The sequence below is a fragment of the Zalophus californianus genome, chromosome 15, assembly GCF_009762305.2.
Source record: "Zalophus californianus isolate mZalCal1 chromosome 15, mZalCal1.pri.v2, whole genome shotgun sequence".
In the NCBI taxonomy this organism is placed as follows: Eukaryota; Metazoa; Chordata; class Mammalia; order Carnivora; family Otariidae; genus Zalophus; species Zalophus californianus.
In genome coordinates this window covers 53,272,987-53,300,978 of record NC_045609.1, presented here as the reverse complement: position 1 = coordinate 53,300,978, position 27,992 = coordinate 53,272,987, and the positions used below count along the sequence as shown (strand labels likewise).

General features: G+C 35.9%; 1 protein-coding gene, 1 long non-coding RNA gene and 1 other non-coding gene across 4 annotated transcripts in view; 2 read left to right on the top strand and 1 right to left on the bottom strand.

The window, feature by feature from the left end:
• Positions 1-21,795, top strand: part of LOC113923657 — a 52,502-nt gene extending 30,707 nt beyond the window's left edge. Inside the window, exons 1-3 of one of the 2 annotated variants that reach the window (XR_003520393.1) lie at positions 10,951-11,087; positions 12,295-12,395; positions 21,674-21,795. This is a non-coding gene — a long non-coding RNA (uncharacterized LOC113923657). Of the gene's footprint in view, positions 1-10,950; positions 11,088-12,294; positions 12,396-21,673 lie in introns of those variants that run through there. The other variant, XR_003520392.1, reaches the window with a different exon arrangement.
• The window catches only part of MARCHF5 (membrane associated ring-CH-type finger 5), a 48,943-nt gene that overhangs the window by 8,504 nt on the left and 12,447 nt on the right, over positions 1-27,992 (bottom strand). The window contains exons 2-3 of the mRNA XM_027596651.2: positions 22,156-22,358; positions 699-829 (exon numbers count right to left, since the gene is read on the bottom strand). Of these exons, the coding sequence (XP_027452452.1) occupies positions 699-829; positions 22,156-22,358 (334 nt within the window). The remainder of the gene's footprint in view (positions 1-698; positions 830-22,155; positions 22,359-27,992) is intronic.
• TRNAK-UUU lies at positions 13,922-13,994 on the top strand. Its single transcript has one exon. It is a non-coding gene; the product is annotated as a tRNA-Lys (tRNA).

Genomic DNA, 27,992 nt, shown 5'->3' with positions numbered 1-27,992 from the left:
GTGTGAAATCACAAAAGGTCATTTAAGAAGAGTCAAACTGTGACAGTAGGACTGGATTTGAGGACAGATTAGGGCAAAGACATAGATGTAAGCCCAAAAAGTACAGAGATGATAGCTGGAAATTTTTAGAGAAGAAGTATAAAGAGGAGTCAAGGGTCTGGGACTAAATCTTGAAATTTAAGTCTAATAATCTTAACAGTTATTGATGGTAGCAAAAAACAGGAAGCAACTAATTGTCTAATCAACAGATTGGTTAATAAGTTGTTCTAATTCCACACATAGAATGCTATGAAGATGTCTACATACTTATATGAAAAGATCTCCAAGGTTCACTGTTTGTAAAAAAAAAAAGGGGGGGGTACATTTCTACTCTGCTTCCTTTAAGAGGAAAAAAGGTATGTGTGTGTGGGAGAACAAATTTATTTTTTCTTGCATATGCACAAAGAAAGTCTAGAAGAATATATTATATAACTAATAAGAGTGGCTATCTGGAGAAGTGAGGGGGAACCTGGGCAAATGAGCAGGAGTAAGAAGATGACTTTTCACTAGATAGTTTCTTATAATAATTTATTTTTAAGCCACCAGAAGGTTATTACTTGTTCAAAAGAATAGTAATAATTTTTAAAACTCTCCTAACAGAAATCTATTTAATAGATCTTCACATAAAAATTATCATTGAACAGAGTAAAATACAGAACCTGCATCACTGTCACTGCTCCATAAGTCACAGCTGTCCAATAGATAGAGCCAACCATTATTCCCGCTGCAGCAAATGGACAAGCTTTTGAGATCAGTCTATCCGCAAGATCCAAGACGTAAACAACTGGACCTATAATAAAAAAAGAAAGTAATGTCTCAACACAAGACAGATTTTTAAAAAAATGACTTATTCAGTATTTTCCATTGATCTAAATATTTTTATGAAGTTGGATGTTCTGATGCTTTAGAGATAACTATTATAAATGTGATGGGAACCTAGATTTAAATAAATTTAGACTTTCTCAGTTGTCTGCATAAATAGCTAAGTTTTACTTCCTAAATTCTAGGAAATAGCCTCTTCAAATTTTATATCTTTATCAGTAAACCTAAGATTAAAGGCTCGAACACAGCGGCTTCTTATGAAGAAAATATATTCTCTCAATTCTTTTATTCACACTGGCTACTACAGAATGAAATGGCCATTTCAGCTTGCTCTTCCCAAACAGTTCCTTGCCCACAGTTAGATTCTCTAGTACTTGGTAAAAATATCACTTCTTTGACTTCACTCATTACTTCCTTGGTGCAGTATTTGAAGGTAACCAAGGCTATTTTCTTGTAGTTATATGAAGTCAATCTATTTTACTTTGATTTTCAATATGGAATAGTTGAGCATTATTCTCTAACAAACTTTTCTTTTTTCAAGTTTGTACGTAAATTCCAGTTAGCTAACATATAATGTACTACTAGTTTCAGGAGTAGAATTTAGTCGCTCATCACTTACATATAATACCCATTTAACAAACTTCTTTTAATGATTACAACGCCAGTTTTCATGGCATTCCAACAGCTGTATGTGCCAATTATACTTCTATTATTGTATGCTTACTGTGAAATCTGGCTACTACCTTCCTTTGGAAGGTATTTAGAATAGCTATATTTGGAGGTTTTCTAATTGCTTAAGTCCAATATAATTTAGCTCCAAAATTTTCCAGAATAGTGGAAGGGTCTTAGGCCTGAATTAGAGCAAGTCCTAAAGAAGTGAGTATCTAAGTTTGGTCACAGAACTATGAAACCTTGATTTACTAATCACCATATTTGTTGAATACCCTCTACATACAAACTATTACTTGAGACATTTTCTTGGAAATGTGTAAAAATTATTACCTACCTTCTGGGGGGTTACAATCTATAGGAGGATGCCATATACAAAACTATTTTTATTGTACAAAGAAATTAACAGCAATATGATAAAATAATTAAAACACATAAGAACAAGCCTCCATCTATGGAGCCCCTAATCACTGGAGCCAGTAATATCAGTAGTCACTGTATAAAGAAAGACCACACTGTGAAGTAGAAAAAACATTAGGAGGGATGTCAAAGGACCTATGATTTCAATTTAGTGTATTTACTAACTATGTCCTCTAATAATAGCACTTCTTGAGCGTCTACAGGATACCAGGTGCTGTGCCACAGGCATTACATGCATCATTATTCAATCTCATAATGTAGGGTTTAGTCCTTAAAATATACAAATTTGCTAGGTTAAGTTTAAAACTCCCTCAGAGGGTAAAATAAAAGTCATTTTAGTGAGTCACCAAAGATCCCTCAAATGCTGGTACTAAAAGTAAAAAACCATAGGTATATATGAAACCTCCACACTTCAACTTTCATATTCTCTACTGATAATTTTTTAATCAGAAAATTGAAGCCACAAAACAAGTCCAGACTCTCCATGGCACATGTACCCACCTACCAACATCACACCTATCTGAAGTTAATCCCTCCACTGACACACCAGATCCCATTCCCTTGCCAACTCAAAGCCACAGCTCCAGCAACCGTCTCCTACATCATTTCCTCTCTACTGGATTATTTCCATGAGACATGTCATTATTTCTTCTATCTTAAAAAAACCCAAATTCTTCTCTTGATCCTTCTTCCCTCACTGCTCCATCTTTGCTTCCCTTACAACAAAATTCCTCAAAAGACTTAATGTTTTCACTCTCCTTCAATTCTCTCCACCAAAACTGCTCATAATGGTCACTAACAACCTAAAATTAATTAATTTAATGGTGTAATCTCAGCCTTCCTCCTATTTGGCCTAGCAGCAACATCTGACACAGATGTTCCCTTCCTCTTCCCAATATATGGTTCTTCATTATACTTCTAGGACATCACCATCTCTTGGTTTTCTCTCCATCACCAGTCATTAACTTTTCAGTCTTTCTTGGTTCCTCCTCTTCTTGACCTCAGTGAGACTCAGCCTGCCAACTTCTACCTCATGATACTCCCTATTTAATTACTCTGCACTGTTTTTCTTTTTCCCAAAGCACTTATCACCTAACATACTCTAATTTACTCATTCTGTTTCTACCTACAAGAATATGGTTGGGAAACTATGGGCCACGGACCAAATCCAGCTGGCTGCTTGCTTTTGTAAATAAAGTTTTGTATGGAACATGGTCACATGCAAAGCCTAAAATATTTACTCTCTGGTTTTAACAGAAAAAGTCTGCTAACTTTTGAACTAGAACATAAGCTCCAAAGGGAAAAATGTTTTTGTTTTGCTTATTGATGAATCCCAAGTTCCTATGACTCCCAAATATTTGCTGAATTCTCTACTGAGGTACTTATTTAAAACTATGATATGAAAATCTCTAGGTCTTTTTCACTATTCTGCACCCAGCCCAAGTTAACTATAGGACTATTTTCTACCCAGTCAGAATAAAAATTGGTAAGGAAAGAAGGTATTTTACATGCTTCCAATGTACCTTCTTCCTCTCTCCTTTCAACAGGGTACTTAGAACTATCTACTGATGGAGTGAAGCAATATAATTACTAAAAAAACCATCACTACCACTTTTATCTATCATGAACATGGGCAATCTAGAGATGTTTGAATTGTTTTTCTTTTCAAGATCTCAGATGGTTCTAATATAAAGAGCTCAATTTCAGTTTTCTTCCTGAATCAATGGGTGTGAATCTTTTTGTGCAAGCAAAAACAAAAAACCTGTACAGTTTTGGAAATTTTCTACTCATTCCTTGAATCATATACAAAAGATGTGCTAGATTAAATGAAGACACTGGCTGTATTTTATAGTCCCTATTTCCAGTTTTTATGAAATAGTTTTGTCTAGACTTCTGTTTTGATTTTGTCTAAACCTCTCCAGCCTCTTCCAGATAGACTAGTCCAAGAACAGTTTAATACTTAAAAGATAAGATAAATGTTTAGTAGTAAACATACCATGAGAATAAACTGCCATCCAGGGGAGGTATTTCTTAGAGCTAAAGGTTATTTAGGCAAGCTATTTAGTGAGTTAAAACAATCACTGAATTTCTCTGGATGGCAGTCCCTAAATCATACTCTTACTATTAGGAAGCTTACCATGTGCTACTATCCCATGACTTGGGGTCAAAAGAAAAATAGCAAGTTACAAGATTCTTCTTACTGTTGTATTACAGCACAAAGAATTATGGAAAGCGAGGAAAGACTAGACCTATAAAACGCCAATTCTAATGAGGAGGAGGAAGTATGAATAAGTGCACATCACACAAGTCAAATACCTAAGGGCAAAAAATGGCTTCAATATTTTAAAAAGGCATTATTGAATTTTTAATGTCTCAGTGGGGTTCACCACTTACATTTTCAATATACTATATTTACACAATGGATGGCAATTGAAGAAGCTCTGTATAAATCTAAGTTTTGAAAACCCAATAATTTAAAGGGCACTAAGGAAGCTTGCAATTAAAAGAAAATCTATTGTGAATTCTTTTGTACAATAAAGAAGCTTTTGTAAAGAAAATATACCCTAATACTCTGGGTAAATTCAAATTTTCACATTTCAGATGTGAATGACATCAAACAGTGAGCTGAGAACTACTGGGGAAACTCCTAAGTCTGTGTCTACTGAAAAAGAAGTAATCAGTTTTATCTGGCAGACACTAAGCAAGTAGATTTGTTGCAGCTGTGATTTAAATTAAAATTTATGTATGCATGGTGTTAAAGGCACATGGGGAAGATAAGAAATTAATGACTGAAGGACAGGTAATATTTAGGGCTCAACACCTATGGGCACTGCTTACAGTAACAACCAGAATTCCTACGACCTTTCTCTGGGATAGAAAGGTATCCTTAAAAAACAAAACAAAACAAAAACCCTCTCACCAATTCTTAAGAAATAATTTCTATATGTTGCCAGAGTGCTACATTTTCTAACACAGAACACAATTTAATGAGCAAAAATAGGTGCTTCACAAGACAACCTTGTATAAGTTCCTAAGACGATAACAGCTCCAGTGAAGTTTTCTGTTAAGTGGCCAATGGTTTATAAAAGAGTTTAATAAGCAAAACAGACTGTTTGCAAAAGCTATGCAAGTTTCCAGGCTTCTTTTGGTTTGGCACTGAACTAGTTTTGATCTAGACCCAACTTTAATGCCAACCTAAGCTGAAACATCAACCCCACTTTCAGATTCAGAACCATCCAGAACCATAATTTTGGATGTCATGATGAGTCCAACAATATAGTTCTAAGTTTCTCTCTTTGCTCCAAATCTTTTTGTTGTGTTCTATTTCTGGAATGTCTTGTCCCTACTTTAAGTCTGTATGAAAACCCAGACTTCCCAATGAAAACTAATCTAACCTGATAAGAGGTTGACTAATTGCTCTACCCCACCCTGTTCATGTCCCATGGGCTTCCTTTAATACTATCCCACAAAATGCACTTACCCCTTTGCTTGTGCATAATGTTAGTACTTTATGTTCTTGTTCAATGTTTGTTCAGTTGTCTCAATATCCTTATGTCTGTCCATGTCAGCATCATCTTAGATTGAAAATTCCCAGGGGGCAAGGGCCAAGTCTGTTTAATTCGTTTTGTACAGTGCCTAGGATAGAACCATGTACAGATAGGTGCTTAAAAAAATGCTTTTGATGATGATTGGCATCACTCTCAGGGACTCTGTAGGCCACAGCTATCTTAGCACATGGTACATGGCAGTACACTGGGGTACTCTGGCTTGTTCCGCAGGACATTAGAATATAATGGCATAGGACCTAGCTGTAGCACTCTGTGGCAAATATTTGACTCAATCCATTATTAAAAAAGGACCTTTAATGTGGGCACCTGGCTGGCTTAGTCAGTCGAGTGTATAACCCCTGATCTTGGGGTTGTGGGTTTGAGCCCCACATTAGGAGTAGAGATTACTTGAAATTAAAAAAAAAAAAGTATATGGTTCCAAGTCAACAAATGTGGATTTTATTGAAGACATGAAATAATATCACAACAACCAACTCAAAAGTTAAAAGTATGTGGAAATCCTGATGGGACAGTAAAGAGTTTTAACTCTTTCTCTAGCACTCATCACTACTTTAAACACTAGACTTCAGAGGCCAGGTTGAAGAGCCTCAGACAAGCTTATGTAAATGTCATCTTTGATTGCTCAGCTTGTAGGTTGAGATTTTACCAATTTTATTTAAGAATAAATATTCTGCAAACTCAGGCTATAAATTACTTTGCTTAGTAACAAGAAGTTAGACATTAAATTATAAATAGAGAAGAAAGGATATATTGTTGGGCAATTTTTTAGATAATTGACCCAAAGCCCTTAAAACAAAAACAACCCTGAGGGATAAAAGATCCAGAGTCAAAGCAGATGAGTACCATTCCTCCGTGTATATATAATGTATTACCATGAACAGTAATTAAAGATCATCATAGTAATTCTTTATTACATAGTTTGTGCCAAAGGAAAGCTTAAATTTACCTCATAAGAATAGAATAGCTTATAGAATATCTGTGGGCTATAAGGTCAACTACTAAGTACCTATTAAGCACCTACTGTACACACAGCATTTTACATTAAAATAAATGTAAATAAAATTTAACACACCAGCCTCTGCCTCCAAGGAGCCTCCAATCTAGTTAAGGACAACCAATAAATACACATTAAACAACTGAGAAACTTTTTTTTTAAGAGGTAAGTACAAGGCTTTTTTTTTTTTTTTTAATACGATTTACTTATTTGAGAGAGAGAGAGAGTGCACACCAAGGGGGGGAGGGAGAGAGAATCTTAAGCAGACTCCACGCTGAGCCTCTTGTGGGTCTCAATCCCATGACCCTGAGATCACAATCTGAGCTGAAACCAAAACCAAGAGTCAGTCACTTAACTGACTGTGCCACACAGGCACCCCAACAACTGAAAAACTTTAAGGCAAATTTAGCATACGTACAACAGTATGGTACAAACTTAACAGATACATGTTAATGAAATTTTAGGTAAAGATTATAGGGGGATAAGGATACAAAGAGTTTTTTAGCTGATGAATGCATGCATGTATGTATTAACGGAAGTGAATCCTGACCTAGACTTGAAGTCTATGATCTGAAAAGGGAGCATTCTAAGAGACTGTCTAACTGAGGCAAAAGACTCTTCAACAGGTTTACATGGTTGTTGTTTTTTTTTTTAAAGCTAGTATACCTCCAAGAGCAGGGTTAATTGACAGAAACCCTAGCTAGACCTTTGACACTACTTAGGAAGTTCCTGAAAGACATGCTAAAATAAAAACAATTACTTTAGGAAAACTAATCTTATAGCAGATTAAAGTTAGAGTAAACTAGAATAAAATCCACAAGATTTTGTATCCAAAACAAGTACAAAGAAAGAAAGTAGTATCAATCCAGAAAAACTTAATGTAAGAGACTCGAATTAGAAAACCCCATTTTCTTGTAGAAGTTTTATAGTTTCAGGTCTTATACTGAAGCCTTTAATCCATTTCAAATTAATTTTTGTAAGTGGTATAAGATAGGGGTCCAGGGGCGCCTGGATGGCTCAGTAGGTTAAGCAACTGCCTTCGGCTCAGATCATGATCCCAGGGTCCTGGGATCGAGCCCTGCATCGGGCTCCTGGCTCAGCAGGGAGCCTGCTTCGTCCTCTCCCTCTCCCTGCTACTCCCATCTGCTTGTGCTCTGTCAAATAAATAAATAAATAAATAAATCTTAAAAAAAAAAAAAAGATAGGGGTCCAATTTCATTCGTTTGCATGTGAATATCCAGTTTTCCCAATACCATTTACTGAAGAGACTTTTCTTTCCCTATCAAGTATTCTTGGCTCCTTTTACCAAATATTAGTTGAACATATATGCATGGGTTTACTTCTGGGCTCTCGATTCTGTTCCATTGGCCTATGTGTCTCTTTTTATGCCAGTACCATATTGTTTTGATTACCACAGCTTCATAATAAAGTTTGAAATCAGGAAATGTGATGCTTCCCATTTTGTTCTTTCTCAAGACTGCTTAAGTTATTTGGGGTCATGTGTGGTTCTATACAAATTTTAGGATTTTTTTTCCTACCTCTGTAAAAAACGCCATTAGGATTGACAGGGATTACACTGAATCTATATATGGCTTTGGTAGTATGGACATTTTAAATATTCTTTCAATCCATGAACATGAAATATCTTTTATTTGTGTCGTCTTCAATTTCTTGCATCAATGTCTTGTAATTTTTAGTTCTATTCATAAGTACTTAATTACTTTTGATATTGTAAATGTGATTTTCTTTCTTTTTCAGATAATTTTGTTTTTAGTGTACAGAAATGCATTGATTTTTTTATGTTGATTTTGTATCCTGCAACTCTACTGAATTTATTTAACATTTTTGGGGGGTAGTCTTTAGGATTTTCCATGTATGACATCATGTGCAAAGACAACTTTACTTCTTTCTGATTTGGATGCCTTTTTTTTTTCTTGCCTAATTGCTCTGGCTAGGACTTCCAGTATTATGTTGAATAGGAGTGGTGAGAATGGGCACTCTTGTCTTGTTCTTGATCTTAGTGGGATAGCTTTCAGCCTTTCAATGTTAAGTATGATGTTAGCTGTGGGTTTGTCACATACAGCCTTTATTATGTTGGGGCATATTCCTTCCATACAAAATTTGTTGAGAGTTTTTATCATGAAAGGATGTTGAATTCTGTCAAATGCTTTTTTCTGCATCTATTGAGATAATCATATGATTTTTATCTTTCATTCTATTAATGTGGCATATCACAGTGATTGATTTGCAGATGTTGAACCATCCCAGGGATAAATCCCACTGGGTCATGGTGTGGGACCATTTTAATGTGCTGTTGAATTTGGTTTGCTAATACTTTGTTGGGAATCTTTGCATCTATATTCACCGAGATACTGGCTTGTGATAGCAGGATAATGCTGGCCTTATAAAATGAGTTTGGGAATTTTCTTCTTTCAATTTTTGGGAAGAGTTAAGGAGGACTGGCATTGATTCTTCCTTAATTGTTTAGTAGAATTCTCCACTGAAACCATTTGGTCCTGGGTTTTTCTTTGTTGGGAGGTTTATATCTCCTTGCTGTTGGTCCGTTCACATTTTCTGTTTCTTCATGATTTGGTCTTGGTAAGTAGTATGTTTCTAGGAATTTATCCTTTACTTCTAGGTTATCCAGTTTGTTGGCTACAATTGTTCACAGAAGTCTCTTATGATCCTTTGTATTTCTGAGGTGTCAACTGTAATGTTTCTTCTTTGAAAGACACTACACATTATATGCCTCATGATGTAGTAAGAAGTACATAGAACTATGAAATATTTTTGAAAAAAAAATTATAGGGGCACTTGGGTGACTTAGTCAGTTAAGTGTCTGCCTTCGGCTCAGGTCATGATCCCAGGGTCCTGGGACTGAGCCCCGCGTTGGCTCTCAGCAGGGAGTCTGCTTCTCCCTCTGCACCCCCCACCCCTGCTTGTGCTCTCTCGCACTCTGAAATAAAATCTTAAAAAAAAAAAAATCATATATAATTTCACTGAAATCTAACCACCACGATAAGAAATGCAGGGAATAGAGCAATATATTACCCATGTATTCTCAGGGTGTAAGTAATAACAAACCCAGAAAATGGGAAATCCTATGATGACAAATGATCCTTTTATCTAATGAAAAAATTACAAGTGGAAAGCAAAAATACTGGGGTTTACAAGTCACGCTAGGTTTTAGGTCCATACGTAGTTGGAGAGCTGACTCGGAGATCCTCACAAGGGCTGTATGAACCATCAGTGAAAGAGTAAGTCAGAAAAAAATCCACATGACAACAAAGTGAGCAAACAAGGAAAACTGTCTTATCTTCAAGAAGAAAAGTAGGATGAGGAGGATAGTTTCCTCTAAATATCTGTAACTATAGTCAACTGGCATGCTCATTTCAGGTTAGAAATCCATCTGTGCTAAAGGAGATATCCCAAATGCAAATCCTTTCTGGAGTTCTTTCACCTTCAGGATATCCACAGTTTACAAATATGAACACCAATGTGAATGTAATCCCCACACTCAAGAGAATAAAGCACTGTGAACAAGAACCAGAAGAAAAACAACAGATTTAGGCTACCAAAGACTTTAGATAATGGAATTATCAACCCAATCATAAAAATAATGTAATAAAATACAAGATAACTTATAAATGAACAAATGGAAGAGACTATAAACAATTAATAGGCATATTTAAGAAAAAACTACAACTTATAGAAAACAAATCCCCTTGCAGATTAGACAATGCTTGAAGAGAGAATTTGAGAATCAGGTAACAGTTAAGAAGAAATTATAATGCTGAAGTACAGAGACGAAAGATGAAAAATCCATAAAAGAGACGTGAAAGAAAATGAAAATGTCTAACATAACTCTAATCAGAGTTCTAGAATGGGGGAGGAGCAGTATTTGAAGAGACAAAAGCTAAGGCTTTTCAAGGAAGCCATTTAAATAGGGGAAAAAAGTATAAAACTTAAAAATTAATACAGGGGAAAATACAGTATCAGAGGAAAAAACACTTCAACCCAGGAGATAGCCAAGAAAAGGAGGAGGGGAGGAAAAAGTGGTACAAATAGAACACACAAAATGTGACAGTAAAAACCCAACTGTATCAGTATCACAATAAATGTAAAATAAAATAACTCCAAAGAACTGAAAATAAAAGGATGAGAAAAGATAAACAGGCAAATATGACATTATCAAAAAAAACTGATATAAAGGAGGAAAAGGTAACTTTATAGTGGGGAAATCTGACAAACACTACCTTAGCCAGATAATCAAGGTCAGTATCACCAGTGATAAGTAATGTTGACAGTATTTGTCTTTGATGTGATGTGATGAAAAATGGCACTTCACCTCTGTGGTTTTGCTCCCTAAAACTCATAACCCCAACAGATAATGGGAAAAACATCAAACAAATCCCAACTGGGGGACATTCTACAAAACCTCTGACCATTACTCCTCAAAATTGTCAAGGTCATCAAAAACAAGGAAAAGTCTAAGAAACTGTTACAGCCACGAGGAGCCTAAGGAGACATGACTAAACGTTATATGGTATCCTGCAACAGAATGAAGACATTAGGTAAAAATTAAATGTGAATAAAACATGGACTTTAAGTTAATAATAACATAACAACACTGGTTAATTATAACAAATGTACCACACTAAGATAAACTGTTAACAACAGAGGAAACTGGATATGGGATATATGGGAACTCTCTGTAGTATTTTTGTAATTTTTCTATAAACCAGAAATTGTCCTAAAACAAAAAGTTGATTTAAAAAAAGATGGTATAGTGGCGCCTGGGTGACTCAGTCAGTTAAGCATCTGCCTTCGGCTCAAGTCATGATCCCAGAGTCCTGGGATCAAACCCCACCATCAGGCTCCCTGCTCAGCAGGAAGCCTGCTTCTCCCTCTCCTGCTCCCTCTGCTTGTGCTCTCTCTCCCTAATAAACAAAATCTTTAAAAAAAAATTTAAAAAGATGGTGTAGCTATATTATTATGTCCATTCTATATTATCATGTCTATATTATATACAAGTTTAAGAAAAAAAGCATTATTGTGGATGAAATAGTCATTACGTAATGATAAAGTGTTGAACTCACCAGGATATTTTATTTCTAACCTAAGGGGTAGGTCAGCAAGTGATGGTTTATCAGTCTTTATTCCTCATATGTAGTTATGATATTTTCTTTTTCAACAAATAAAATATTTTATAATAACAGAGAAAAAAAATACCTGAGTGAACATTCTGCTGAGCTTTGATCAATGTTAAGGCAGTAGATATAATTAGTTCTGTATATTGATAGCAGCATGCTGGCAAAGGCAATGGAAAAGCAGGCACGCCAATACACTGTTGGGAAGATTAAATAGGTATAATCTCTACAAAAGCCAATTTGATGATATCTATTAATGTTATAAACGCACATACTCTTTGACCCAGCAATTCTACTCCAGTCATTTATCTTAAGACATATTTGCGCATGTGCATAAGATTATTTTACACAGTTGTTCTTGACAGCACTGTTTGTAGTAGTGAAAGATTAGAAACAGCCTTTATGTCCATTAACAAGACTGGTTATAGAAATAACCATACATACATCTCTGTAACAGAGTATTATGTAACTGTAAAGAAAAAAAAAGCTCTTTATACACTAATATAAAAAGGTATCTACCATATATTGCTGAGGAAAAAAAGCAAGTATAGAACATGATCTATAGTATACTTGTCTATAGTATTTTGACATATAATCTAATTGTGCTCAATATTCTAATTTGCCTCTCCAGGTTTACTGCTCATCTTTCTCCACTCTGCTTTGTGCACAATTTGCCAAACAAATTGCATCTTCCAGGCAACCTTGTCCTCTAGCTTCCGATGTGTTCAAACAGTAAGTGGGATGGCTAAAAAATCAGAGGGTGGTAAAAGTGTCACTTTTTAACCGCCCCAGTTCCCTCACTACAGGCAGTTGGCATTTCTTTCTCTAAAACCATAGACCCTGTTAAACAGCCTCTCTCCTTCTGCTAAAGCTCTTGTCAAGTTCTGTTAATAGCTCCCTTCCCTTGCACTTTCAGGCCTAGGAGTGGAAATGATTTCATATAGTTGCTGATCCCTGGGTATTTTCCTGTCCCTTGTTTATTCCTTTAACTCTACCCTAATATTTATAGCTTTTCAGGGTGTGAGGGACAGAGAAGAGGGGAAAAAAGAATGGGGGAGAAAAAGAGAAACATCCTGGAATAAAACACTGAGACTTCTAATAATGGTTGCCTTCAAGTAAGAAACTTACTTGGCATTATGGCTGGTGGGCATGGTAAAAAGACTTTCATTGAACACCCTGGTATATTCAGTATCTTTTGAAATTGGTCCATGTGAATGTATTATCTAGAGGGAAAATATATAAACTCAAACACTTAAACAAAAGAAAATACTAAGAGATACTGTAGTTGTGGCATCTTTTCTTTCAAACATTTGCTATTCCTTGCCATGTCCAGCAGGGCAAATATGGATGGACACAAAGGAAAAAGAGAATAGACCATTTGTTGGTGCACGCCCCTAGCCACCATTTTGCTTTTTGCCATGTTTCTCCTTCAATTCTAATAGCATCAAATCACTGAAAATCTTTACACATCATACACATAATTTATTAACAGTATCTCAAATAAATTCAAATTCATACCATCCCTATTAGTTCTTACAGTACCTGAAACTACTTATCTATATGTGGCCTGGTAGCTGACTCACTGAGTGACAGTAACAAGAAATTCAGCTGTTTAAAATCATGGCTCCTTCACTTAATTGCTGGAGGCCCATGGGATTCCATTAAATAAATCTGCTGAATCTGTTTTCTTTTCTGTAAAATAAGGACAGTATCTAACTGTGCAGAGCTTTTGAGAGGTTTAAATAAAACAGCATAGGCAAAATGACCCACATAGTGTCTGGCAAATAATAGGAGCCTGTTAACAAATAATAGCTATTGATATCACTGTTAGTATTATTTTAAAAAAGTAACATCACAAAATGAAGTAAATTTTATTTGCTAGATTCTCTAGGAAAGGTTTCTCCCAGGAGTTATCCCTCTCATCAACCCTAGTGAGTATCTTTCTCTTCTAAGTTTTACACTCCACTTAACATTTGATAACCACTTTTTTTAAAAAGATTTTTTATTTTTAAGTAATCTCTATACCCAACATGGGGCTCTAACTTACCATCCCAAGATCAAGAGTCACATGTTCTACTGACTGAGCCAGCTAGGCACCCCTGATAACCACTTTTTGAGGGTGACTGTTATCTTCAACTCTACACAGAAGTTTGAATTAATGTTCAGAATAACAATAAAGAAATAAAATAATGTTCAGAATAACAAGAAATAAAAACAAAACTGTAATAAAATTTAACTTGAAAGTAATCTAAGGGGGCACCTGACTTGCTCAGTTGGTAGAACATGTGACTTTTAATCTCAGGGTCATGAGTTCAAGCCTCATGTCAGGTGTGGAGCCTACTTAAAAAAAAAGTAATCTAAGAATATACCAATAATCTATGAAGACATAAAAGAGCAGAAGTGGCTACATTAATATCAGTTAAAATCAACTTTAAGACAAAAATTATTAGAAATAAAGGACATTTTGGGGCACCTGGGTGGGGCTCAGTTGGTTAAGTGCTTTCGGCTCAGGTTGTGATCTCGGGGTCCTGGGATCGAGCCCCACGTCAGGCTCCCTGCTCAGCAGGGAGTCTGCTTCTCCTTCTCCCTCTGCCCCCCACTATGCTCTCTCTCAAATAAATAAAATCTTAAAGAAAAAGGGACATTTTATAATGGCAAAAAGACAATCCATCAGTAAGATATAACAATTAAGAACACATATGCACCTAGCAATAAAGCCTAAAATATATGAAGCAAAAATGGACAGAACTGGAGAAACAGACAATTCAACAATAGTTGGAGACTTCAATATCCTACTTTCCATGAAGGATAAGTAAAAGATCAACAAGGAAATAGAGAGGATTTGAAAATACTATGAACCAACTGGATATTTACAGAATACTCATTCTTCTCAAGTGTACATGGAACATTTGTAAGAATAAACCATGTTAGCCCACAAACAAGCCTTAATACATTTTAAAGGACAGAAATCAAAGTATGGTCTTGGATCACAATGGAATAAAATTAGAAATCAATAACAAGGACATCTGGCAAGTTTACAAGTGTGTGAAAATTAAACAACACACTTCTAAATCATCAACGGGTCAAAGAAGAAATCTAAGCAGTGCTTAGAAGTTTATAGCTGTAAGTGACTTCATTAAAAAAGAAGAAACCAAAGAATGAGAAGACAACCTATAGATTGAGAAAAAACATTTGCAAAAGACATAATCTAATAAGGAATGTCATCCACAATACACAAAACACTTAAAACAGTAAGAAAACAATCTGATTTAAAACACGATCAAAAGATTTAACAGATACTTCACCAAAGACATAAAATTACAATAAACACATGAAAAGATGCTCTATGGATGTCATTAGGGAATTGCAAAATGAAACAATGAGATATCACTAAACATCTATTAGAATAGCTAAAATCCAAAACACTGACAACACCAAATGCTGACAAGGATACAGAATAAGAATTCCTTGCTGTGGGAATGCAAAATTTCAGCCACTCTGAAAGACATTTTGGCAGTTTCTTACAAAAGTAAACATACTCTTACCACATGATCCAGCAATCACACTCCTTGGTATTTACCTAAATAAACTGAAAACCCATGTCCACACAAAAACTTGGCAACAAGATGTCCTTTAGTAGGTGAATGGATACATAAACTGTATATCCAGACAATGGAATATTATTCAGTGCTAAAAAGAAATGAACTATCAAGGCATGAAAGACATGGAGAAATTTTATATATATCTTATATACATTCATATATATTACGAAGTGAAAGAAGCCCCAATCTGAAAACTCTGCGTTCTGTATGGTTACAACTATATGGCATTCTGAAAAAGGCAAATATGGAGGTAGTACAAAGATCAGTGGTTGACAGGGGTTAGGGAGGAGGGAGGGATGAATATGTGGAGCACAGATGAATAAAAATACTATGTGTTATACTATAATGGTGGATATATCTCATTATACATTTGTCTATATCCATAGACTATACAACCATCGAGTGAATCCTAATGTAAACTATGGACTTTGGGTGATAATGAAGTGTCAACATAGGTTCATCAATTGTGACAAATGTATCACTTTAGGGAAGGATGTTTATAATGGAGAAGGCTATGCATATGACGAGGCAGGGAGTATACAGGCTATTTCTGTACTTTCTTCTCTATTTTGCTGTAAACCTAAAACTGCTCTAAAAAATAAAGTCTGCTAAAAAACAAAAACTCAAACCAATAACCTAAACTTCTACCTTAAGAAACTAGAAAAGAAAAGCAAACTAAATCCAAACCAAGCAGAAAGAAGGAAATAATAAATACTAGTGTGGAAATAAATGAAATAGAAAATGGAAAAATGGAGAAAAATCAATGAAGCCAAAATTTGGGTCTTTAAAAAGATCAACAAAACTGACAAACCTTTAGCTAGACTGACCAAGAAAAAAGAAAAAAGATTCAAATTACTAAAATTATGAAAGAGGGGACATTAATATTAACCATATAGAAATAAAAAGGATTATAAAGGAATACTACAATCATAGGCCAACAAATAGGATAATCTAGATGAACAAATTCATAGAAAGACACCAATTACTGAAACTAACTCAAGAAGAAATAGGGGCGCCTGGGTGGCTCAGTTGTAAAGCGTCTGCCTTCAGCTCAGGTCATGATCTTAGGGTCCTGGGATTGAGCCCCATGTCGGGCTCCCTGCTCAGCAGGAAGCCTGCTTCTCGCTCTCCCACTCCCTCTGCTTGTGTTCCCTCTCTCACTGTTTCTCTCTCTGTCAAAATAAATAAATAAAATCTTAAAAAGAGAAAGAAATAGAAAATCTGAACATACCTTTATAACAAGTGTAAAGACTGAACTAGTAATCCAAAAGCTTTCTATAAAGAAAAGCCCAGGACCATATGGCTTCACTGCCACCAAACATTTAAAGAATTAACAACCAATCATTCATAAACTCTTCAAAAAAAATGTAAGATCACTTCCCAACTCTATCTATGAGGCCAGTATTACTCCAATACCAAAACCAGTGAAAGAAATCACAAGAAAACCACAGACCAATATCCATTATGACTACAGACAGAAAAATCCTCAACAAAATACTAGCAAACCAAATCCAGCAACATCTAAAATGCATTAAATGCCATGATTAAGTGGAATTTGTCCCATGAAAGTAAAGTCGGTTTAACATATGAAAATCAGTGTGATATACCATAATAACAAAGAACAAAAACCACATGATTATCTCAATATATTCAGAAAAAGAATTTACCCTTGCATGTAAAAACACTCAACAAAAGTAGAAGGAAACATTCTCAACCTGATAAAAGCTGTATGAAAAACTCAGAGATAAAATACTTAATAGCAAAAGATTGTTTTTCTCCTAAAATTAAAAACAAAACAAGGATGTCTGTCCTAACCACTTTCATTGAAGTACTGGTGGTTGCAACAGAGAATGAAATTAGGCAGAGAATGAAAGCGAGAGAATGAAATAAAAGCATCAAGACCAGGAAAGAGGAAGTAAAACTACATTGACAAATAACATGATCCTGTATATAGAAAATGCTTAAAAACTATCGGAACTATTAAAAGAGTTCACCTAGTTTTAGGACACGAGATTAAAATACAAAAATCAACTGCGTCCTATACACTCACAATAAACAATCTGAAAATAAAATTATGAAACAAATTCCTTTTAAAAAAGGCACAAAAAAAGTGAAATACTCAGGAATAAACTTAACAAAGTAAATGACCTACACACTGAAAACTACAAAATATTGTTGAAAGAAATTAAGGAAAAAGAAGCTAATGTGAATCAGTCCCTGCTACTCTTAGGAATCAAGAACTCTGCCCTTGAGGGGCGCCTGGGTGGCTTAGTCCCTGGGTGGCTCAGTCGTTAAGCGTCTGCCTTTGGCTCAGGTCATGATCCCAGGGTCCTGGGATCGAGCCCCAGAGCCCCACAGCGGGCTCCCTGCTTGGTGGGGGGCCTGCTTCTCCCTCACCCTCTGCCCCTGCTTGTGTCCCTGTCAAATAAATAAATAAAATCTTAAAAAAAAAAAAAAAGAACTGCCCTTGAGATACTCTCCTTTGAATTCTTCTGTTTGGCTAACCAAGATTACTACCTGATCTTAAACTTCATGGAAATGCTTTATTTTTAATAAAAGACAAACATTTTCCAGCTGGTATTCTCTTCGTGTTTTAAAGCAATGCTTCTTAAATTTAACATGTACATATCTGATGATCTCATAAAAATACAGATTTTGATTCAAAGAGGATGGGGTAAGTTTTTCATTCCTAATAGCTCTCAGATGACTCCAATGCTGCTGGCCCTCAGAGGACACTCTGAGCTTTTTAAGTAGTTGCATATATGCAACTGGCCTAACTCACTAGCAGAAAGAAGAAAGCAAACCCTAAGATGGGTGACAAAGTGATAAGAATGAAAGTCTGAGGAGTCTGCTAAGTTTTTCATAACTGAGCATAATATATTCCCTATCAATAATTAACACACACCACCCCTCCATTCTGACCACCATTAAGTACTAGAAAAGACGCAGATTTGGCAGCTACCCAGCCAGACTGAGTTTAAATCCATATAAAACTTAAAATACTTGCTACACAGAGATTATCCCACTGGAATGTTAACCATCACCTCTTCCTCTCTGCATATTCTCTTATATTCCTTTGTCTAGCCAGTGTCTCTCACATGTTGTTTGGAGACCAAAGGTAGTCCCTGCCAATATATTAACTGGTCTACAAACAATTTGATGAAAAAGTAATAAAAATTTTGATCACAAACATTTCCCAAATTTGAAAAGTAAAATAATGAATTTCAAGAAAATTCTTATAAGTTCTTAAGTGTTATGTTTCCAGGATCACATATACTCTACAAGAACAGTTAAGGAGGGACTGTTTGTTTCAGCTAACACACCTTCACATCATGTTTACATTGTTTACACACACTGCCTTTGGCTCAGGTCATGATCCCAGGGTCCTGGGATCGAGTTAGTTTACATTGATTAAACATGTATTTTGTTAATATCATGTGTTAAATCCCAAATTTAAGAAAGAGAATCAATGCCTCAAATGTTCACTGAAGAGTAAAAGTGATAAAAACACATTTAACTCAGAATGTCATAAATGATGAACGGTATAATATCCAGAGTGAAAATAGTGTGATCTAGGAATGGGCTGTGACCAGTGAATTAGGATTAGTGTGCACAAGGAGACCTCCTTGTTCCCACTGTACTGTAACATATTATTAAACAGGGACTGAAATGTTATAAAACGGACAAGAAGCCACTGAAACATTCATATAATTTTCAACCACTCCAGCCTGCAATCAAAGCCTGCATTATGAATTTTGTCACCGAAAACAAAGATTAAAAACTGCAGTCAAAGGAACTTCAACTTATTTTAACAAAAACAGGTATAAATGGTCAGTGCAAAATTAATCATGAATATGCTAAAAGAGAGAACAATCTGCTGGCAAAATTCTATCATCAGATGACACTAAAGTACATCATATGTTTGGTACACAGCAACGAAGAACAATTACTATCACAGATGTATGTTCTTAAATATTTTGTTTTATGGCTGAAAGAAACCAGTAGTGTTCAGAGTATGAATCAACTCTTGGCATTTACATAATATGTAAATCAAGAAATATACGCAACTTTTAACTGATCATCAGTGAAAACATGCTATAGAGAAGGGATTTTCTTTTAACCAACAATTATTTTTGAACTTGACTTGAAAAGGTATAGTGGGATCAGGGCCAAGAGTGCTAGCCGTCTGTGTAGCAAGAAAGGGTATGGCACCTGAAAGCTAATTCACACATGGCTCCATTTACAGACAACAGCTGGCATTTGACAGTAAGTCTTGTGTTCTTGAGTCAGTGTTAAAAACGGCATGGAAGGGATGCCTGGGTGGCTCAGTTGATTAATCGTCTGACTGTTAATTTTGGCTCAGGTCATGATCTCAGGTTTGCGAGACTGAGCCCTGCGTCAGGCTCCACGGAGGTGTGTAGCCTGCCTAAGATTTTCTCTCTCCTTCTCCCTCTATCCCTCCCCACTGCTTACAAGTGCATGCACGCTCTCTAAAATAAATAAATATTAAAAAAAAAAGGATAAAATATAAAGACCAAATCATGATACAAATGGCTTAGCCAAACAGAGTCTGACCTTTTCAACGTCTACCCATTTTCTTTCCTTGCTGTAGGAAAAAAAAAAAAAAAAATCAATGTCTTAGTATTAGGTATACCTAAAAATCATATTACCAGACTAGACTAAAAATTTATTTCCTAGAACTGAATACAACCAAAAGGACAGATTTACCCACTACCATCTTCCAAAATGAAATATTCAGCCTCACTGTTGAGTGCCATTCATTTGTCAACTCAGTGCCTCATCTAACAATGTATGGAATTTTCAGTGAGAATTCTTGCAATAATTTTTGTATCCATCCATTTAAACATCTAAAACATCTAACAGAATCATCCTGTACTTGTTGCTGTTCTCAAAAACCTATAGCTGAAAAGTGGGATTATCAGAAGAATTGAAGAGTAGGAAAAGAAACAGTTGAATATGAGACCTGTGACTTTAGTGAGCTAGGTATCAGTGTGGTGAAAGAATGCAGCAGTAATTGCTTTTCCTGATGTTTAAATTATTTTAGAATACTGCTTTAATATTATAGTTGACTCTTGAACAACATGGTTTGGCCTATGTGGCTCTACTTATATGTGGATTTTTTAAAAATAAAATAAGTACATTATAAATGTATTTTCTCTTATGATTTTTAAAAAATACTTTATTTTATTTGAGAGAGAGAGCAGGAGCAGAGGAGAGAGGGAGAGAGAGAAGCAGACTTCGCTGCTGAACAGGGAGCATGATGTGGGGCTCAATCCCAGGACCTTGAGATCATGACTTGAGCCGAAGGCAGATGCTTAACCAACTGAACCACCCGGGCACCCCTCTCTTATGATTTTCTTAACATTTTCTTTTCTCCAGCTTACTTTATTGTAAGAATACAGTATATCATACATATAATATATAAAATATGTGTGAATCATTTATATTAGCAGTAAGGCTATTAGTAGTTAAGTTTTAGGGGGGTCAAAAACTGTAGATGAATTTTTAATATTTTTATTTTTTAAGAGAGAGCGAGTCCACATGAGTGGGGAGGGGCAGAGGGAGGAGAGAATCTCAAACAGGCTCCAGGCTCAGCATAGAGCCAACACAGGGCTCGATTTCATGACCCTGAGATCATGACTTGAGTGGAAATCAAGAGTTGGACACTTAACTGACTGAGCCATCCAGGCGTTCTGCTGTGGGTGAAGTTTTAACCGCGTGGGGGGCGGTCAGTACCCCTAACCACTGTGTTGTTCAAGGGTCAACTTTTGGATTACTTTGTCTTTACCTAAAATCTGTGGTGTACATGAAGACTCATCATGTGGTCCACAAATTCTAAATATTTGAGAAACACTACTTTCTCTACTACTTTCCTTTCATAAGAAGCTATTATTTCTTCCTTCATATTCCTTATGAATTATGCTAGAGAAATACAGACAACCAAGGAAATTTTGTTGCCCCTTATTATTAACTGTCTCACATTAGAAAAACACTTCATTATCAGCATTTATGTTGCCTTTTTTTTTTAAAAGAGGGCCTTATTTCAGTAATGTACAGCACCTAGAAAACACATATCTAATAATTATTTCAAATTTCTCCTTGAACTCTCCTCCCCCTGAAAGTCATTCTTTGTCTGACCTTCCCAGAACCCAAAGTGCCTTCATATATCTCTTGATTACAGTCAAGGGTGGTATTAAAAATGTTTAACAACTGGTATGGCATAAACACCAAATACAGACACCAGTTCACAATCACATGGCTGTAATGGAACATGGTAACTAAATATCAGCCTTAGTTACAGCTTCCTTTAAATAGTGTGCTTTACTTTTTTCAATGCTAACCCCATTCTAAAAGATCTTTGGTTATTCCTTGCCTACCGAGTTGCAGAAAGAAGAAAGCAGTTTTCATGAAGAACAACCACATAAATTGGATTCCGAAGATGAGATTAACATAAAGTCTTTAACTTCCTTACTTTTATTCCTTAATAAAGAATTAAGGATAAGTACTAGAAAGAACACATTGTTGTTTTCTTTCTCCTACATCAATGGTCTCCAGAGAATAAGGCTCTTTTGGTCAGTTTTATTATGGCTTTGTTATTTGATTTTATCCACTGAATCAGATGTCCAAGTCTTTTATCCACTCAACCAAAATAAAAACATTTAACACACAAATGGGTGGGTTTGAAGATATATTAAGGATAATGTAAACTGTTAGCAAAACAAATAACATTTAGAGAGGAAACAACAGAATGAGAATAGAGAAATTTACAAAGAAACAAACAGATGGGTCACTTTAAAATAAACCTGAGATCATAGAGTTATGTAAAATAACATCACATACATCTCTGCTGTTTTTAAGGATCTGCTTACCCAACTTTGGAAAAACTATTAAGTATTCAGCATTGCACTGAGGACATGCCACTCTGGCTGTACTGTTTCCTCTTTGTTTTTCATCTACCCAGCGCTGTAGACAAGCCTGGTGAACCCATTTTGTAGATCCTCTGCACCTGCATGGTCTCACCCATTCAGCTGTTCTATCATCTTCATCAGTGGCAAAACATACCCAGCAACTTCTGTAAATTAAAAGAGAAATAATGTTATCTTTATTACAACCTAATTTGCCATTGTAGCTCTAACTTAAAGGGATGAGCCTACTATTTTATATCACAGAACCTCTACTTTACATTTAAATACTGAGGAGACAAAACAATCAATACATTTCCAGTAGAGGAGTTTCTTCTTTTTCTTTTCTTCTGCAGAATCTTGTGTTTTCTGAATTTTGTTTTTATGTAATTTCCTCCACCTTTCTAATGATTCTTCACTTATGAATCAGAGCACAAAATGACAACCCTCAAGCTGCTTTTGTTTTGTAAGACCTAATAATTCTTTGAGGAGTGGTAAGCACAGGAATATGTGAAATTCAGTATTTTCCCCACTTCAACAGCACTAACCTCTTAACCTCTTCAACTTGGAAAACTAAAGTATTACACAAATAATTTCACTATGGTCTCATTCAATTTTCAATTGAGGAAAAAAAAACATTTCTCTTCCTGGTAAAGTATGATTATGAGAAGAGAGAAAGATCATTAAGTTTTAAAAAAGAGCACAAAGGGGTCGGACTCCCTCCCCCCCCCCCCCCACTGCACACACACTCACTCTCCGTCCCTTTCCCAGAGAAAGATAATCTCCAGCAGACTCCCCACTGAGCACAGAGCCCCATACAGGGCTTGATCCCACAACCCTGAGATCATGACCTGAGATGAAATCAAGAGTCAGATGCTTAACAGACTGAGCCACCCAGGCACCCCTAAAAAAAAAAATCTTTTTAAAAATGTTTTATTTATTTATTCATGAGAGTCAGAGAGAGAGAGAGAGGCAGAGGCAGAGGGAGAAGCAGGCTCCCCGCCTAGCAGGGAGCCCGATGCGGGACTCAATCCCAGGACCCCGGGATCATGACCTGAGCCGAAGGCAGACGCTCAACCATCTGAGCCACCCAGGCGCCCCCCCCCGCAAAAAAAATCTTAAAAAAAAAGTACCTCATTAAGTCTAATTTGTTCTTGTGGGATTAGGTTGCAATTCTTTATTTTTTCTCCCAATTGACACAAGCTTTGACACTAATTTCCACTAGGGGCAAATACAATTTAACTCAGTGAGACCATTCACTCCTCCCCTATTAAAGTTTGTACAATTGGAAACTGCTAATTAAGGCTTGTTACCTATTGTGTACTTTTCATTTAATTAGATAAGTGGCTTCTAGTTAAACAACTAGCTTAACTATGCTCAATGGGAAAGACTATATAATCAGGTACTATAGATGTGTGAGGTCTCCAGTCCTTGTAGAACATAAATTTTGTGTATTCCAATGAAAATTTTCCAATTAGAATAGGGAAAAAAGCTTAACTGAATTCATAGCAACAACATCCAAAATTGTGATTTTACTCAGCTTTCAAATTCAGTCAGGTTTCATATGACTTAGGTAAAAATGGTAGGTAGGTAGTGTTTCTTTAGCACTCTGACCCACCTCGGCCAAGCTGTCTGGGCTCTCATACTATCCTATTGTTATCCAAAAGTTCCCCTTCCTCCTCTGCATCTTTTAAATTTTACTGTGGGAAAATATACATAAAATTTACTACTTTAACCATTTTTAAGAGTATAATTCAGTAGTATGAAGTGCATTCATATTGTTGTGCAACTATCATTACTATCCACGGTTTGACTGGGATATATATAATCCATGAAGTTTTCCACAAAACTTCAATTGACAAGTAGAGAGCAAACAGACTTGATTAACTGAGGTGTTAGTATGTATGTGACCCACATTGAGGTAATTTTGTAAATATATTTCTATACTTCTGGGAAATGAGATATATAATTTTGGTAATAGCACATAGGCAGAATACCGAGATGCGTTCTAAGTTTTTCATTTCAACAATGAGCGTATGTAGCTAAGTACGTCTAGATTAGCATGATTAATCAGTATTAAGGTGAACTGAATAAAGACAATTTCAGTCATCAGGAAAAAAATAAAATGTAAAAATGTATCTACTCAGAACAACTTTAATACTAGGTTGAACCAAATGAAATTGTCTGTATTTGTCTGCTTTTGACCTATATAAATGGCAATTTCATATTTCAATCCAATGCAAATACTTGTATACCTATCTATATTCCCCATAAATTCTAGATAGTGTTAAGGTTATTTTTCCCAAAATTTTATTATGAAAAATTTCAAACTTTCAAAAAAAGCTGAAAAACTGTTCAGTGACTACCCACATTCTCAACATCTAGATTCTGTAATTCTTACCATTTTGCTTTATATGTGCTTTACTACATATTCATTCATCAATCCATTTTCTTTTTTGATGCATTTCAAAGGTGAGGCATCAGTATACCACTGAACACTTTTTATAGTTTTACTTTTCAGAAGGTACTCAACTGACATTTAAAGCATTTTAGACATTTTAGATTTTTTTTCTAATTTTACAACTATGATAGGTAAGAGAGTTGAACGATTATTTTCCATATGATTTATATGGAAACTTACTAGGAGTTAAGCCCAATAAGTGCTAATACAATAACCTTGCTTTTATTGTTTGATTCATAGTGACAGTATATAGTTTACAAATTTGGGTTTTGAAGCTAATGCTCATTACAGATTAACTGAAATTATCTTACAGAGGAGATATTAAAGGAAATCTAATTATACCAATATTCTCAAATCCACCAATTTACCATATCCATTTTCTCTTTATTCCAGTCATTACACAGTTAATGTAATGATGGTCATTTGAGATCAAATATTAAACTTCTGATAACACCAAATTACTTCATCTAAAAATTATAGTTTAGATACAGACAGATACGTAATGAAATTTTCTAACAGTAGTACAGATGTTGCCAGCAACATTTACTGAGTATTCACTGGGTCCAGTGAATGTATGTTGTTGCACAAACAAAATAAATGGATGACTGTATTTGGAAAATCCTATAATTTAATTAGGGCCACATCCAGTAGATAGAAGAAATTTAAGGTTCCAGTGAAATTACCATAGGTATATCCATTTTAAGAAGAAATTGAAGGATCAATTTGGATAGATCAAAGAAGTCTTCAGGGAGGAGTGACAGAAATTATCAGAGGCAGGGACAAGTGATTACAGAGATTCTTGAAACAAAGTTTCCTGGACCAGCAGCTTCAGGATCATTTGGTAACTTGCAAATTCTCTAGTTCCACCCCAGAGCTAGTGAATCAGAAACTCTGGAGGAGGAGGGCCTTGAATTCTGTGAAGGTGATCCTGAGGTGAAGTTTAAGAACTGCTGGTATAGAAAAATGGCAGGTGAGGGACGCCTGGGTGGCTCATTCGGTTAAGCATACCATTCTTGGTTTGGGCTCAGGTCATGATCTTAGGGTCGTGAGATAGAGCCCCGTGTAGCGCTCCATGCTCAACACCAAATCTTGTCCCTCTCCCTCCCCTCTGCCCTTCCCCCCCATTGGCTCACAGGTGCTAACAATGAAATAAAATCTTTAAAAAATAAAAGAAAAATGGCAGGTGAGAAAAAAAAGAGATTGGTGAAAGCAAACTGTATGAAGAAGATGTCTACTTGATTTGCTTAAGTTAGAAATAACTGTTTTTAAATTAAAGTGACAGTACAGAAAATGTTAAGTTCTAAAGAATTTATTAACTGAATTACAACCTTACTAGATATAGGAGTTTAATCTACCTAATATGTAAAGAACATTAGTCTGTGATAAAAGGGCCAGGCACATCAGAAATTAACTTAAAGCATATAAAAATGGTCACATAAATGTTTTTAGGCAAATAGCCTATACAAGACAATTACTAGTCTTCAGGGCTGGAAAACAGGAGGGAACTAAATATGTATGTTTATGAATCCTTTCTTTCCTCATTTTTTTAAAACTTCTGACAGACTGACCAGGAGCATCAGCTGAGAAAGTCTTATAATTATGCTTTCCCTCTTTCCTGCCCCATACCATACTCCCTTCTTGGTGCCGTCTATTTCAGCTATTTATTCCCTATTCCCCCGCCTCCCTCCTTTTAGGGAGAAAGAGGTGATTGAAAATGATGGGTTTACAGTTTCTCAAGATCTCAGAATGGAGGGGCACCTGGGTGGCTCAGTCATTAAGCGTCTGCCTTTGGCTCAGGTCATGATCCCAGGGTCCTGGGATCGAGCCCCGCATCGGGCTCCCTGCTTCGCAGGAAGCCTGCTTCCCCCTCCTGCTCCCCCTGCTTGTGTTCCCTCTCTGGCTGTGTCTCTCTGTCAAATAAATAATAAAATCTTTAAAAAAAAAAAATCTCAGAATGGAGGACAGAGAAGAAACTTGTGGTTTAATGGGCAGCACGATTTCTCTTCTTTTTTAGGAACAAACAGTATCCCACGCTTTCTATGGAAAACCACGCTTCCCTCTAACATCAGTCCTGTATGTGGTTTAGGCAGTTAGTCCTCCCCCATCCCCAGCTCCAGGAAAAGTAATCCTTAGATTGGTTTAAGGGCATATCCCACCCCCAAACTACAGTGATTGAAGACTGGGCCCATGAAGGTGGTTTTATCAGACTGAATCTCAGAATTTTTGCTGGGAAAGCTGGTACACAGGCTTTCTCTTTGGTACTGAGCTTGAAGGCAGGAAAGCGTGAAGCTAAATGAAGGTGTAAGGCTATTACTGCCAGGAGAATCACCATGTGGAGCCTAAAGAATCCAGAGGAAGCTGAAAGAAACTGATGGCTTTGAGACATGGATCAAGCTGTGCTTAAAGCTAAATATACTTTTGCACTGTTCACTTACATAAACCTATAGTTGTTTTTTTTAGTTTAACCAGTTTGGGGCAGATTTTCCACCATGTGCAACCCAAACAATCTTGATAGAGTGTGAAAAACTAGATAGAAGAGACGGCCCCAGAACAATCATATGATATAAACTCCAAACAGCTTTTTTAAGTACACAGTATTTTTTTGTCAACAGCTTTATTTCCTACTGACCAGAACTTGAACAGAAAAGTCTTAAATAAACCTAATTCCCACTGCAAGTACTTTGAGTTTTCAAGCTTTTCTTAGATAAAAACAGACAACAGGGGCGCCTGGGTGGCTCAGTCGTTAAGGATCTGCCTTCGGCTCAGGTCATGATCCCACAGTCCTGGGATCGAGCCCCACATTGGGCTCCCTGCTCAGCAGAAAGCCTGCTTCTCCCTCTCCCTCTGCTTGTGTTCCCTCTCTGTCAAATAAATAAAATCTTAAAAACAAAACAAAACAGACAGGAAAGATAAAACCCAAAAATTTTTACTGACGATACCATAAATTTGCAGTTTAACGTCAATATAACAATTCTACTTTAATTCAAGTTATTACAATTTTAATGGTATAATTTATGGGAGGTATTCTGAATATCCTAGTGAGAATAACTATTTCCCATTTCAAAGAACAAAGTCAAAACTTTTCAAAGTCCACACCCAAAAAGAGGTTATAATTTCTGACCAAACTCTTTTAAGTTTCTCTTTAAGTGATTCCCTGCTTCCCTTCAACCCTCCAATCTGTTCAATGTAATGCACAAATATCATTTGAGAACTTACTAGAAATGCAAATTCTCAGGCCCTACCGAAGACCATACATAATCAGAATCTCTGGGAGTAGGACCTGATATTACGCTTAAAAAGTTTATTAAAAAAAAACTTTTAACTATTTTTTTTATTGTGGTAA